General features: G+C 36.1%; 2 protein-coding genes across 6 annotated transcripts in view; one reads left to right on the plus strand and one right to left on the minus strand.

The window, feature by feature from the left end:
* LOC126281158 (serine/threonine-protein kinase ULK3) overlaps window positions 1–2,429 on the minus strand; it is a 124,341-nt gene extending 121,912 nt beyond the window's left edge. For 2 of the 4 annotated variants that reach the window (XR_007551225.1, XR_007551223.1), the window contains exon 1: window positions 2,229–2,398. Coding sequence is in view for 1 of the 4 variants with exons in the window: in XM_049979826.1 (XP_049835783.1) it covers window positions 2,229–2,315 (87 nt within the window). In the remaining 3 variants the exon portion in view is untranslated. Of the gene's footprint in view, window positions 1–2,228 lie in introns of all 4 variants that reach the window. The other 2 variants (XR_007551224.1, XM_049979826.1) reach the window with 2 other exon arrangements.
* A 92-nt stretch (window positions 2,430–2,521) lies between these two features.
* The window catches only part of LOC126281157 (E3 ubiquitin-protein ligase ariadne-1), a 76,615-nt gene continuing 62,703 nt past the window's right edge, over window positions 2,522–16,433 (plus strand). The window contains exons 1-3 of one of the 2 annotated variants that reach the window (XM_049979825.1): window positions 2,522–2,704; window positions 2,798–3,041; window positions 8,262–8,423. In XM_049979825.1, coding sequence (XP_049835782.1) covers window positions 2,829–3,041; window positions 8,262–8,423 — 375 coding nt within the window. In that variant the 5' untranslated portion in view covers window positions 2,522–2,704; window positions 2,798–2,828. The remainder of the gene's footprint in view (window positions 2,705–2,797; window positions 3,042–8,261; window positions 8,424–16,433) is intronic. The other variant, XM_049979824.1, reaches the window with a different exon arrangement.

Raw genomic sequence — 16,433 nt, forward strand, 5'->3', positions numbered from 1 at the left:
CCAGATGTCAGCTTCATCCTGTAGCATAATTCTGTGGCATTTGATGTCGTGTGAGGGGGGGGGGGGGGGGGGAGAATTGCTGAAAATATTGTTTGCACCAACATTTTTGTGATGTGGGTTGTGGGGACAGACTGAACTATACCTACATCTATGCTCTGCTAACCACCATCTGTTTCATAGCTAGGCAAGACTGAAAGGTGACAATTAGGTTGCAAGTTGGCAAAGCTAATGTAACTGGTGGAGTACCCATTGCCCCTCAGATTGCATTGTAGGTGTTGCATTTTGCGCCTAATTCACCTTACGTGTATTACAAACATGATTTGAGACAGTACGTACCTGTACCCCATATTGCTACCTCTGACAAAAGAACAGAACCATAGATTTTGGATATAGAATGATATAACTTTATTTTTCACCAGTACAAAAGTATTCACACTTTAAAAATGCTCAGGAAAGTGTTAAAACAATGCTTTAAGAAGTCTAAAGTTAAAAAACACCTCATCTTGTATACAGAGACATGCAAGTCATTTTGGCTTTATTCTTCATAATGCACTGCCAACGAACATACATAACGAGGTTGAAGAAGAAAATGGCTCTTAGATTGGATATGAAAACATTTCTAATTGAGAAGTGTTTCTACAGTTTAAATGAATACGTTATCTTACAGCAGTTGTAGGACTCATTTCTTGTTGAGTATTTTTTAATCTGTTAACAAGTGAACCATATATGCCATGCATTTCTTTGCAAAACCTCCTTCGGGTCGTTTCTTGTTTCCTCTGTTTCATAAGCAGTGCAATACACGTCCTCAGAGAATGGATCTGGTACAAGAATAGTTGTGATGGTTACAGTGTTGGAAAGTGTCTGTGTGTTTATACTTTTCAGCAGCATTATATAATGTGTTTACATTCTTTCAGATGTTTAATATAACAAGTTTCATGTTCTAGCTATAACACTGATTATACTTCTTATGCGTGTTGTAGCCTACTTGTAGACTAGTTACATGTAGTTTTCTTTCCAAATCACAAATCGAGTGAGGTGGCTAAGCCATTGTTAATGCACTGGCCTCGCATTTGGGAGGAGCAGGCTTTGTAACCAGTCCAACAGTCCTGACTTGGGTTTTCCCATGCTGCTAAATGTGACTGCTTGGATGGTTCCATTGATAAAGCCATGTCATACTTCCCGGCCTATCCTCATCTACTCCTGTCCTAATTTGTATATGTGTTAAAATGTATATATTATTTCTGTATTGTGTCTGACAACCCCGATACTGTTATGCTCAACAGCATAAGTACAAATAAATAAAACAAATAAAAATATATCTGCACAAAGGTCTTGACAAGGTAACCAATAATGGTAATTTCTCTTGCATATTTCATCCACAGTAGAGAAGACTTTATATAAGCCACTTTTTCTTGACTCACCCCACAAACTGGGGCAATATTAGTATGAGAGAAAGGTGACTACTAACCAGACTACTACTAAAATTTAATGTGGGTTTATAGAACTTTTCCCACTTCAGTACTTAGTGCCCACCATGTTCAAGCATTGTTCTTAAGGTAATAACTGTCATCATCAGAATTGTTACTAAATCTCTTCTCCGAGTTCCAGTGGTCTTGCATGTCCACTAATATTGTTCTGTTTTCAAGTTTAGGCATGCATAGTTCACAGAATCGCTATTAAAAGAAACATTCGTCCGAATGCTTTTCAATCTCCTGCACATACAAAAAAGTGTCAGAAGCATGTCCTTCAACTTTGCTTTCTCGCCGCAACAAAGGCGACAACTTTTTAATAACGTAACAAAGTTGCAATGGCAATCTCCTCGCCGATATCGGAAGTACAGCACATTACATGTTGGTTTATCACTATGATTAGGGACGAATAATTACATTATTCTTGCGCAACATGAGAAATTTACATTGGTGACGCGAGGGACAGTGGCGCTGCGCTCAGACACATGATTCATGCTCCCGGAAATCGAGAGCTTCAATGTATGAAGAAAAATCAAGCGCTCACACTTGTTTAGCAACGACATATTAAAACACAGGAAGAGTTCCGAACGTACAGTGAAAGAGCACTGCCAGCATTCCACTACCTCCAAATTACTACCTTCGTCTCAACATTTTTAAAGGTGCGTGTATACTTTCTTGTGTTTTAAAGAATCAGACTTAACTCTACATTTTATTAAAAAAGTGATGTGTTCAATTTATCGCATAGTTCTAAGTTCTTACTTTTTTAAACGCTTTATATACTGAAGCATAACTTCCAGCGCCTATTTTCTCAACAATGGCATAGCCCTCCACCTTCGGTAATGCCATATCACATTGCCACCGATTGGAAACAACAACATCAAACCTGCATCTCTGTCACAAACATATGTTTTGATTTTATTTCATTTACTGTCTGGGCGTACTACTGCGGTGCTAGATCGTAGTTTGTTTACCAGAGATTCTAATATTTCACCCCGAATCTTCATATTTTGCAGTTATTTATATATTGTCTAAAAGAGCAAAACTTTCATTCTGCGCTCTGATTTTATAACATCAATAGGTGTGCCTTTCATCAATTTCTACGTATTTGCAGTGTCTGTCGGTTGTTATAGTATGGTAAATTTTAAAGTTGGGTGACTGTCAATACACTACCCAGCAGCCTTAGCCTCTGACCGACAGAAGCTGACGTCATGTACTAAACATCGACAGAAGTACTGGTGAACTATTTTGTGGATTGCTGACCCTGTCCAAATTGTAAGAGTGTAATTTTTCAACCAACTCTCAATACAAACTGTTTCGCGATTGCTCAGGTGGTGGACGTGGCTCGTGTATATCCAAATTATGGATTCAGAAGAGGAGACACTTTACGACGATGTCGACTCCGGGAATGAATCAAGCGGCGACGATGTTGAATTTGCAATGATGGAAGTAGAGGCACCAAATCCGAGAGAGAGGCAGCCTGAAGTTGAAGAATATCCTTTTGAAGTTTTGTCAACAGAGGAGATCGTCCAGTACATGGTGGATTCTATCAAAGAAGTGAATACTGTTGTGGAGGTATGAAAGTTAAAATTTAAACTGCTTGTTAGACTTGTCAAATTCGACACTTGTGTATTGTAATCTTGGTTCACTTTCAAGCAACGTGTTTTGTAATTGTGCACATAGGAGGTGAGAAAAGTGCTTGGAAATGCGGGAAAACGACAACATTTAAGCACTCGTCCCTTGAGATAAGCTGTGTACATACTAACACATCCTTTTTCGCTATGTAGTCGTTTCAAATAGTATTGTTTACGTATTTTTATTTCGTCAGTATTATGTGTGAGCGTTTTCACTGCAAATTTGGAAAATGTAGGGATAGAAGTAAGGCTTGAAAAAGTAACTCAAAACACATACTTTCAAAGTCATTCCCACAAAAAATCAACGACGGAAATACTATTAATTAATAGCTAAACAAATAATAAATTAACAGATTAAAATCAGTGCCCACAAATAAATGACAACATGTGTAACAAAGCAGTTGACATAACTATATGTAAACAAACGATTAGGCCTAACTAGCCTATGTCAGCATCTTGACATTTTTAATTTGCACTGTGCCATACATAGTGTTCTTGTTTATTACATTATTGGCTGTACTGCCAACAACTATTCCAGTCACACTTAAAGTGGTATCACATATAGGGCTAGTATTAACAAATACCTTACTTCATTTTATGAATTCATCTAGGTAAAAATAATACAGTAATACTCTTTCAGCAGTTTACTATTTGCAGCACCACAAAAAATATGAAAAGTTCCAATTATCATAAATATACGAAAACTTTTAACTCTTCTTGTAGTGTTTAGAAGTCATAGCTGTGAAAATTAGTTATTGTCTAAATATCACTTGGAGGCACACCATATTACATAACATAGTCTACTGCAAAGTCAACATCACAAACTGTTTTGAATGGAAGAAGATCAGTTTTCTTTGACCTTTTCAGTTTTGGGCTGTCATTGCTTTTGAATCATCTGTCTTTCAAATCTGATATCAGCTGTGCCTCAAAAGATCATGTTGGCCAAGATGTCAGTAGACCACATAGAATTTGTACAGTAGTCAATGAGTGTTACTTGATCCAGTTATCATTGGCTGGTGCTTGGTTGCTGTAACCTACATGTGTACAAAGAACCATACTGTAGAATTCCACAACTAGTAACTTGAATGGAAGTAGATCAGTTCCCTTTGACCAGTTCAATTTTTCGCTGTCTTTACTTTTCAAGCATCTGTCCTTCAAATATGTTATTAGGCCTAATCCCAAAATTCAGCAGCTGATCCCCAGAAAGATAATATTGGCCAAGACGGCAGAAGAACAAGTAGAGACTTTGTCCAGTAGGCACTGAGCTTGTTCAATAGACAATGAGCAATACTTAGTTGCTTCTATCAAAGATGTACATGTATACAAAGTACCGTACTACAAAATGCCACTGATAGTACAGTTTAATATATCTTGTTCCTCCATATTTAACAGTGTAGGCCTAATTGTCTGAAATGGTAGTAGGAACATCAAACGTAAAGCACAGAGCTGTAGGGCCTACGTGTAGATTTATTGTTTCACATTCACATTTTTGTGATATGTCTTTGTACAGTTATTCTGTGTGATGAGTAAAACAAACATCATAATAAACACTCAATAATTTGCCAGCTGCTATAAAAAGCATAGCTACTAATAAATTTCAGTCTAAGAGGAGCTTATAATATTTATTGGTGACCATCTCCTACAACACTGAGAAATTACTTAGTAGAAGTAGTTGTCACACACATTATAAATAATATCAGATATTGTTTTATGGAATTTCTTTCTTCTGCGAACCTTCGGTACATTAATGTGATCAATGTAAATGTGTTCTGCAGACTGATTTGCTGTTTGTTGATGTGTGGCTACATGAGCCCAAGAATTATCATATACACCTCAGTGTATTATGTCTAGACATTTACAATTTGTGTCAAGATTTTTATTACCTTTCAGACGAAAGTTTGAGACTTATTCCACTTCCTAGAGGGCCATTTCACGTAGAATCTTTGGATGGAACTTGAACATATTTCTTTTTTGTAAATTATATTTTTGTGTTGTCAGAATTTTCTCACTACAGATCTGTGAAACAAAAAGTTAATTAAGTCCCTGTAGTTATACAGTAAGTAGTATTTGTAAATTATTAGAAACAAAGTCAAGAAAATAGATTTGTAAATACAGTACTGCACCACAAAATACACTACGTCATCACACTGATTTTCATAGCAGTTTATATTGAATGGAGTGATCAACAATTAATAGGATACAATATTAAGTAGCCTATAACTCCTCTTCTGCTGTTAGACGTAAATTTTTCCTTTGTTTTATGTACAACTGCTATCGCATGTATTGTTTACCAGTCACATGTGTTGATCAATATTGTTGTGTTTTCTATACATCAGAGGAACTCGTAACCTCTCGTGCGCAAGTAAATTCATTTAGATGTTTATTGCCAACATTAATTTAGTCATAATCGAAATTGTTTGGAAAATAATTGTCCACAGTTTTGGTTGTTATTTCATGTTTAATGTTCGAAGTGAGACAAAGCAGTTTCATGGGTATATTAAATAACTTAAAAGAGGCACAATATGACATAACTAATTTTTCCTAAAAATTCACTCACATGTATTTAAAGATGAAATCCAGTTCTGCTACTATCCAAGCCACACTGCACCCTTTTGTTGTGCACTACAATGAAGACAACACTAAAGCCACATGACTGAACTACGATATCTTTCATGGCTGCTTGTAACACAGTGCAGTGGCATTTAATGTTTCCCAGCTGAAGCCTAGCTTAATATTCAAGGAAAATAAGATGGTCAAAGTTCTGAATTGCAGTGTGATATAAGAATGGGAAAAAACTCTTACATGCCTTCACAAGACTATAATGCTGGTGTAGAAATGCATTTTTTGCCACAACACTGGGTAAACATGCTTATGATGGATTTGGTGACACAGTCAAGACTTTCTGTTGAGCACATTTACAAAGGCAATTTGAAAATCAAATTGTGACTCACAAAGAGCTGTAAAATTTTGCTTAACCTTCAAGTGGGTGTACCATTTTTCATAACACAAGTGGGCGCGTGGTGTTCTTTGTATGCAATGTAAAGAATATATGGTATTATGTTACTGTGGTAAACATGTATGAGCAAAAACAAAGTTTAACCTTAGTTTACTAAAACAATGATAAAATAAACATTATATGAGCTAAACCACTGTTTAACCAAACAGTAATAAAATAAACATTCATAATGTCAATTTGTTGCCTTGTAAAAGTAACAATGCACTTGAAGCATTAAACAGTGCAATTGGATGAGATCCAAGGCAACTGCTCTTTCAATTACTAATTATGTTGTAGGCAACTGCCTGATTGTGGGGATTGTGCTGCTAGTTCGGAATCTGTGCCTCTTTCTTGCACGGATCGTACATTTTTTTCTTGCCTAGCCTGCTGTTTATTTTATACTACTGCTGCTCACTTGGAAGTGTGAGAACACAGTTTATCACAGTGTTAGCTGGAGCAATCATGAAGGAATTACGTACAGGCTCACAATTGTAGAACAACAATGGACTACTACAAGAAACGTTATTTGTCATTGGTGCACTTTATATGGAGGCTCGCCTGCTGGAAGTGCCAGAAACTATTCTTAGCATTGATTTTGATATCTGTACACCAGAGAAATGAAGTGATGTGAGATTATTGCCCTGATTCAGTAATTCAAGGGACACACAAACTACACTCTGTCATTCCAATCTCAGAATGCCATGTTGTAATTAAGCCATACTGTGAATTCGTAATAGAGTATGCAAACCATTTTCCAACATCATACTTGCCTAAAAGAATTGAAGCTGATCGGTAAAATTGCTTTTACTATTAGTGCCAGTTCTTAAAGTTGGTGGGCAGGTTTTTAGATTCTTGAAAAGGGCTACCAATCTAAAATATTCCAAGCTGGTGTTAGCAGTTCAAAGGGACCTTCTGCATCACTTTCTCCTTGTCCAAACCCCATAGTATTTTCAGGTGTCAGTGTTGTGTATCCCAAGATAGGCTGAACTCATGGTGCCTACTGAGTCTACATGTTGACTTCAGCTGTGATCATTTAAAAAATCTAAATGAAAGCTGACTAGTGAGGCTTCAAGTAACATAATAACTAACTAACTAATTCAGGTGACTGCTTTGTGCAGCTGGTCTTTAAAATCATCTCTCACAGTTTCTATTCCAGGTAACTTTAATTAATAAAATAATAACATTAAAATTCCTTTATGTAATACAATATAATTCTCTTAATTTTATTGCTCAAGAACTCATTCGTTTTTCATCTCGAAATTTAAACCACTGATTGTAAACATAAATATGTACTTCTTTTTCCAAGAAAATGCAAACAAATAGTACAGGATTTTTGTATAACATATCAAATTAAAGTTTAAGCAAAAACTTTTATGTCATCAGTTTGAGTCTCCTAGCTACAATAGTTCTGAAGTTACAGGCAATTTAGTTTCATGACATTCTCAGACTAATTAGTTGAGTCTTTGAGTTGATGTCACTCCCGCAATGACTGCCATGTTCAATATTTTTAGGTTCAGGACCTTATTTACACATCAATAGCCCTTTAAATAGTAAGCCATGAGTAAAAATCAACAACTGTTAACAAAATCTGCATCTTCAAATTTTTGTTTTGTGTAGGGTGGGCATTAAGTAGCCCTCCCCCCCCCCCCCCCCCCCCCCACCCCCCTTCCTCCTCTTGTTTGATAATGCACCTTGTGGAAAATGCACTGGTATTGCTAGGGTTAAGAGTATAAACTACTAATTTATGTATTTTTTACTTTACTGTATGGGTAGGGCCCACATACAGAAAACAAAAAATAATGAATGTGTAACGCAATGAGGCCCAAGGCCCAAACATTTGTTTTTTGTGTTTGATGTGGGGCATAGGGCAGTCGAAAGAGAGAGAGAGAGAGAGAGAGAGAGAGAGAGAGGGGGGGGGGGGGCAGAGGCTGAGGGGAGGGGGCATGCCTCTGGGTTTCAGCAGTGATTGTTGATGTGTGTTTGAATCTTTCAGGTTGCAAAAATATATTATTTTTTGTGCTAGGTGACACATTTGTAATCATTGTTGGTTGTCACACACACACACACACGTAAGTTGGAAGTTTCCACATTTTGTTAGATTTTAGATTATAGTCTAATATTGACAAGATTTTTTTACGTAACATGTACCATTTCTTAATTTTACAGATACCAGCTACAACAACTAGGATTCTCCTGAACCATTTCAAATGGGATAAAGAGAAGTTAATGGAGAGATTTTATGATGGGGATCAAGATCAGTTATTTGCAGAAGCTCGTGTTATCAACCCTTTCCGGAAGCCATCTGTTATAACAAGGCCAAAGATAAAGGTACAATTCTTAATGTATTTTCCTGTTTTTGTTAGATGAACCAATGTAATACAAAACTGAATCTACTGCTGCAACAATTTCTTGAAAGATTGTTAAACCATGTTAAGTTTGCTGCTGTAAACTGTTATTAACTTGGAAAGTCTAATTTGGAAGTGTAATGAGACATGAAAGTAGTTCTTCATGCACTTGACTCCAGACAGAAAGAACATTTAAAGATGTGTTAGCTTATTTCCGAGTGCTAGTGATTTCAAGTTTCAATTAAAACCACAAGTGAACCATGGTATATAGTAGCTTGTGACAAAGAAAGGCTGTATTAAGATCTTTCATTTTCCTTGTTTGTCAGAATGTCCTCAGAACATTAAGTTCTTCTGGCATTTAATTCATATTTTCCGTAGGACTGTTATTCTTGCTGTGGGGAGATCAGGAGGCATTGTACTTGCCAGTAATGGAAACTGGTGTAATTATGTTGACTTCATGGTCTCAATCCGTGATTTTATGCTGATATTTGAGTTGTGTCAGTATATCTTAAAGGATTTGTTGAATCGTTCTTGTGCATAGTTCTCAATATTTGGCAGTTTTAGTTATGTCTATTTTTATTTTATATATGTATTCATCCTTTGTCCATTTGGTTCAATAGTATAGCACATGTCAGACGCGTTACAGAAATACTGTGTACACATATACTGAACACCAAAGGAGACTAGAGCAAGAAGTTGGCTGAAAGCTATAATTGTGTGAATCTCTCTCTGTCTTTTTTTGTTCCTATCACGACTCAGCATCTCTGCTATATGGTGGGTAGCAACTTTCCTCCTCTAATATTGTCACATCATTCACGTAAGCAGCTTGGTAAAACCCAAGTCAAGATGGTCGAATGAGATACTAACCCCACTCCTCCCAAAGCTGAGTCTAGTGCATTAACACTAGCTTACTCACTGCATCGGTATATGATTTGGAAAGGAAACCACATATACTTAGTCCACAAGGATAGTTACAAAGTGCACGAGACGTATGATGAATGCTACAACTAGAACATGGAACTTTCGTTATATTGCACTTCTGAAAAATTTAAACACATGAACACATTTTATAATGCCACTGAAAAGTATAAGCACACAATCATCTGCCAAAACTATTTCCATCACAACTATTCTTGTAACGAGTCTCTTTTCTGAGGTGGTGTATACATTGTATCTGAAACATTTGGTTCATTTGTTACGAGATTAAAAAGTGCTCAGCAATAAATGGGGACATACTACTGCTACTGCTACTGCTACTGCTACTGCTACTGCAAGATAACATATTCATTTACACTGTTGAAACACTTCTCAATTAGAAATTAACTCTGCTCTAAAAGCCATTTCATTCAACTTTTTTTGTGTATGTTGGCAGTGCATTATAAGAATGACACCAAAGTTACTTACATATCTTTATATTGAAGATATTCTTTCTTACTCTACATGGAGCAACCCACAGCTGGGAGTGTTAGAACAGCGTTTATTGCTGCAGTTTGCAGGTGTACAAGATTAGCTGTTGTCATCAACACACTTTAACATGTGTAAAAGGAGGGTACTATAATCACACACAACTTTTTAAATAGGGTCTTTCAGTAAGTCCTTGTAGAGCTGGTCATTTAAGTATTTGATTCTTCGTTATTTTGTTAATCTCTCAGATACTGTAGATAATGTGGAAAGGAGTGATATGGGTCGATAGTTTCCAACTTTATGCATATTACCAGCCTGGAATAAAGGTATCACTTTCAAAATTTGTAATCTGTGTGGGAACACTCCCTCAGTGTATGAGAAATCAGTCATATGAGCCAAGGGGTTTGTAATCAGTGAAGCAGTACAGATTAAATGTGAGACTGGTACTTCATCTAAATCTGCTGACACTTTGCATTTGAGGCTTTAATTGCCTTTGCTACTTTGCATTCACTAGCTGGAACTAATCTCTTGCTGTATGCAGTTGTACAATACTGAAATTTATCCCAATATGTAAAATTTAAGCTAAATGTTTGGGAAGCCTTTATTATTATTATTATTATTATTATTATTATTATTATTATTTCTTTACTTTCTCAGACGTTAAGTCTTGATCAAGCGTCACTTCCTTTTAACTGTACGGTATATGTTACATTACATTTAGGAACTTTCGGGTAATTGAACATGTATCAATAATTACATATCTCCACAGTTGTATATATACGTTTGGATGTAGCTGTATTGCGTTGATGTACTGGTGGATTTTGCGTGGTATGACTCCTGTAGTTGATAGTACAATTGGTATAATGTCAACTTTATCCTGATGCCACATGTCCTTGACTTCCTCAGCCAGTTGGATGTATTTTTCATATTATTATTATTATTATTATTATTATTATTTATTATTATTATTATTTGCTTTCATGGCCACATTTGACCACTTTAGTGGATTATTTCCTGATCCTCTTCTTCAGTAAGTGCATGTTTTGTTCTTTCTTAACTGCCCTGTATCTTTTCATTCGTAAGTGCATGTTTTGTTCTTTCTTAACTGCCCTGTATCTTTTCATTCGTTCTGATCTTTCCTCACCTGTAAGGACACTTTTCATTGTGTGTCATTTGTCTACTTTTTGTTTAAATCTTATTTTCTTGTCTTTCAGTTTCTTGAATTTTTTTGTCTTGTTTTGCATATCATCCAAGGTTATATCTAGTTCTCCTATATCCTCTTTAATTTTCTTGATCCACCCAATTTGTTGCTCCAGATTCCACAGTTTCTGCATAATTTTTATTGCTAATTTGGTTTCTGGGGTCTTCATTATGTGGCCAAGGAAAGAAATCCTCTTTATGTATAGTATCTGTGATGGGCTCCAGTTCCCTGTACACTACTTTATGTGACACTATCCACCATTACCATTCCTTCTGGTAGTTTTTATTTATGTATGTTGTTGCTGCTGTTCTCTCTACTTTTAGTATTTTGTCAACTCTGTTTCACTGAATGACTTTAAAAAGAGCCTTGCTTGCATATGTTACCTCTGGCTGAATCACCATCTTGTAGTGTTTTAATTTTGTTTGAATTGATAGACATTTCTTATTATATGTAGACCATGTTAGTTTTTGAGCTTTTGTCATTTTATTAGTTCTTTATTTCCAAGCAGATTTTTCATCCACGTTGTGTGTTATAATCTCTCCAAGATATTTAAATTGCTTCACTGTTTTAATTTTTCTGTTGTCTACTGTTACATGATCTATTAATAGCAGGTCTGTTACTATCGTCTCATGTCTTTTCGAAAGGTATCTGGGTCCTACTTTTTGTGCTATATTTTGCAGGCTCATTATTTGATTTCTAGCTTCTTGTATATTATTAGCTAGTAACACCAAGTCATCTGTGAATACCAAACAATTTAGGTTTATATCATCTTTCTTGGTTCCAGTTGTTCTCTTTGTACCATTCTCTCATCAAGTATTCAAGAGCACAGTTGACTAGCAGTGGTGATAGACTATCTTCTTGTCTTAACCCTGTTTTAATCATAAGTGACTCAGATAGTTCTCCTGTGAATTTTACTTTGGACTTGGTGTTTGTAAGGGTTAATTTTATCATTTTTATTAATTTGTGATGGAGTCCAAAATTTCTTAATATGTGTAGCATAGAAAATCTATGGTTGCGAAGATCTGTGGATGCGATCATACGCTTTTTTGAGGTCTACAAAGGTTATGAGTAGTTGCTTCTGTCTTCTTTTGTAGGCATCCATTATTAATTTTAACGCGATGATCTGTTCCAGGCAGCTTCTTCAGGGTCTAAATCATCCTCAATATATCTCCGCTCCTTTTCAAGTCGATCTTTACAGTGATTGTATTCTTGACAATATTTTATATGTGCAATCCAATAGGGAAATCCCTCTGCAGTTGTCTGGATTTGATTTTTATACTTTTTTGTGTAATGGGTGTATGATAACTGTAGTCCAGTGTTCCGGTAGCTCTTCTGCGATCCAGATTTTAACTTGGCATTGATGTAATATCTTCGTGAGTTCTGTTGCATATTTACAGAGTTCTGCAAATGTTTGATCTTCTCCACTTGCTTTGTAGTTCTTGAGCTTGCTCAAAGCTCTGTAGACTTCCTGAATTGTCTGTGGGTTCATATTTTCTGGTTTGGTTTTTATTGGAGTTTCTGTGTTTATTTCAAGAAGCTCCAGAGGATCCTGACAATTTAGAAGTTCGTTAAAAGATTCTGTTAAAATATTTGAATTTCTGTTATCACTATGGGCCATATTATTGTTTTTATTTTGTAGCATTAGTGTTGGGTGGATCATATCTATGGAGTTGTCTGCTAAATGTTTTGTAGTAATCTCATGAGTTTTTTTCTTACTATTTGTTTCTATCATAGAAAGTATATCTTGTTGATATTGACATTTAACCCTCTTTAATGTTTTTCGAGTCATCTGTCTTTGTTTTGTGATTTCCAAGTAAGATTCTTCTGTTGTTTGATTCTGATACCTTATCAAGGGTATCTTCCACTGTTTTTTCACATTTGTCATTCCACCACTGGTGTTTTTTCTTGGGATTTATTGGGTCTACTTGTTCAGCTATTTGTTTCAATTGGGGAAGTATTTCATCCAGGTTATTTTTATATTCCTAGTTTGTTCTTCATATTCCTTGTTGTTTATTAATTTATGAGGGTCATAGGTTCTCTCCTTTTTGGGTGGGATTTTTTCTTTCTCAGTGGGGTGAATTTAATTTTTATTTTTATGAAGTAATGATCTGATTTGGTGTCAGTTCCTCTCAGGACTTCACATTGCAGATTTTCTTGTGGTAGTTCTTATCCATGCAGACATGACCCATCTGCCATTCTCCTTTTATCCAGTCTTGGTGTTTCCAGGTTTTAAGTTTATTTGGTCTTTTTGTGAAATATGTTGATTTTGAGATAATGTCATGGTTTCTACAGAATTCCACCAATCTCATGCCATTCTGGTTTGTTCTTCGTTGTGCCGGCTATTTCCCTACTATATCTCTGTATCATTCTGGTTTGTTCTTCGTTGTGCCGGCTATTTCCCTACTATATCTCTGTATCTCTCTTCCCTTCCTATTTGGGTATTAAAGCCTCCAGTTAAAATTTTGGTGTGATTTTTGTTGATGTTTGTTTGCTGTCAGATCCAAAATCCATCCACATCTCCTCATGGTCTTTTCTATTATTTTTGTCATTAGTTGGGGCGTGGGCATTTATTATTATGTATGTTCTATTTGCTACTTTTATATTTAATGTTGAGAGCCTAGGAGATTGTGCCTTGAATCCTATTATGGAATCTATCATTTTGAGGTTGACCACGAGTCCTGTTCTGAATTGTGGGCATTGCTTCATTGCCCTTTTCTCTAGTATTCCCTTTTAAATTCTATATCCTTGTCATTCCATTCTTCAAGTCAGGTTGTCAGAATCCCCTGTTGATCAGTTTCTTCTGTCAATATTTAGAGTTTACCTGGTTGAATGAGAGAATTTATATTGTGTGTTGCTATGGTACTTATCTGTCCTGTCTTTAGTCTAAGTTTCAGTCTGCTGTCAGTCTTGGGTGTTTTCAGATGCTCCTGCTCATCTAAGTTATCTTTTAAGTGGCTGCCCACCATATCCAAATGCAGTCTTTCCTGGCTATTGCCACGCGGTGGAATTTTCTTTAAAAGATTTCCTTCCATGGTTGACTGTCAAAGGTGCTCAACCTTCTGTGGAGAAAGCTGTGAGTTACAACTATGTTTGTGAACCGTAGAGGGGCTTAGTTGTTTGGGGTTGAAGGGTAGGCATTTCCTCCATACCCAATAAATTCTATGGTTTTCCCGCCAATACTTGTGTGGCTGATTGCAGTGGTTTCCCACTGGACAGTGGGAAGCCTTTATAAAGTAATCATTCATATATTTGGCAAGTCTTTTTTTCTCAGTATTAATATATATGGCATTTTAAGCATTATTTCCTGCTGTTCATGTTTCTTTTCTGTTTCACTCTTCACAATTTTGTATACATATTTAGATTTGTTGCCCAGTGGTCTTGTTATGCTATTGTTTCTAAGCAGCTTTGCATTTGCAACTACCTATTGATACTTTTTCTTATCAGTCTTTACATATTCTATAAATTGTGGATCTTTTCATTTGGGGACTAGCCTTTTTAGAGTCCTATAGGAAATCTCAAGTCCTCCGTAACCCAGGTACCGGATTTAGCGATCCCAATGAATATACACTGGTCAGTTTCTGTGAAAAACACATTTTAAAATTGTTCTTATATACTGGATAGAATTAATTGTAAGCATTGTTAGTACCTGGTTCTGAAAGCACATCTAACCAGGGTTCATTACTTAGACTGTTTGTAAAACTAGTGCAGTCTTCTTCAGAGAAATTTCATCTATAGGAAAGATACACATTCGTTTCTTCCACTGGTGTAACTGGAATTGTAAGGAAAAGGCGTTATGATCAGCTTGCTCTAAATCAGGATTGATAATTTCTGCCCCTATGGCGACCATGTTTAAAAAATTGCTGTCGTAAAGACTTTCCATTCTGTTTGTTATTCTTGTGGGACTACTTATAACAGAAAACATGTTGGAGCTGTTCAGTACATTAACAAATAGCTCTTTCGATGCAGATTCATCCACATGGATTGTGTTGAGGTCTTCACAGACTATCCTGGTGGCTTTTTTAATAAATATAATATTCAGCAGAGACTCTAATATTTTATTTATGTAGTGTGTGTGTCCCAGACACAAATAGTTTAGGAGAGTCCATTTACAGATACAGCAGGTGCCTTGAATATACTTTATAGTGGCACATCCTTGTAGAATGATGGTATGAACTCGGAAAGCAATGTTGGCATCATGTTGGCTTTGTTTGGGGAGGATGCTGGCAAAAGAAGTGTTTCCATCCTCACAAGGGGGAGAGTAGGTCTCTGATAAGACTGACATGCCTAAACTTGGGTGTGGGACTGAAGGTGATGCCCTTTGAATAGGACTGAAACTTCCAAGAGACAAATGTTGTTGGTGGAAAGGTCAAAAACTGTGTTTTGTTAGGATTCTGGATTTTGTGAAGTGTTGGGAGGGACTTTTAGAGGATGTGATAAATTGAAAAGGTCAGTTAGGCATTATATGGATGCTACGAGAGGTTGACAAGAGGGCTCCTTGTGAGTAAGATAGGTGGTGATGGACAGTGGTACCCCAAGGTGGGAGTAGGACATCACAGGTTGGACGCTTTATGGAGATGGTGTCTGGAAAGCTCTTTCAGGTGTTGGAGTGCGAGAGTTTCAATCGTAGAGATGTGGTGTATGTAGTAAAGATTGCACAGTAACAATATCTTGCAGAGGGAGCAGAGGTGATTCTGGGATGGCTGTCTCTGAAGATGTGTTTCGGCAGTACCAGGTTTGTGAGGAACAGGAACTGCCTTTATTTTTCCAAGGTGATAATTAAAACTTTGAATTGTAGTATATGCTGTTAGTGCAGTTTGGGTAAAATCATTGTGGTTGTATCTCTCGAAACTGTCATAGTAATTATTTTGTAAATGAGGCTCTGACAGCTTGTAATAGCAGCTGAGCATATGTACACAACACATTGTGGTTGGCTGATTTTTCTGCTGTTTAATTAGACATTGTGTTTGCTTTTGCAGACTCTACAAAAGTGTCTTTATATTGCAAAAGATAGTGTAAAATTCTTGTTTATATTTTAGCATTTCCTCTTTTTCAGCACTGTGTGAAACTGGTGGAAAAGTTCTTGACATGTGTTAAATATATGACCATTATTAAATTCTACAGGAAAGATGTCTAGGCTCATATGTAAGAAAAAATTGTTTTCCTTTGTTATCTTCTTCCTTCATTTTCTTCCATTTTATGTTACATAATAATAATAATAATAACAATAATAATAATAATAAACCAGATTGTGGACATTGTAATGGTTCCACCTGAACTGTTGGTTTATTAACAAGTACTTATTTTATTATGTTTTGTACAGTTTGCTATCTTCTATCTTATAAGCCTTCCTCAAGTGCTATACATGTCAAATTTCAGAACTGTCTTGTC

Source organism: Schistocerca gregaria, chromosome 7 (assembly GCF_023897955.1).
Source record: "Schistocerca gregaria isolate iqSchGreg1 chromosome 7, iqSchGreg1.2, whole genome shotgun sequence".
NCBI lineage: Eukaryota > Metazoa > Arthropoda > Insecta > Orthoptera > Acrididae > Schistocerca > Schistocerca gregaria.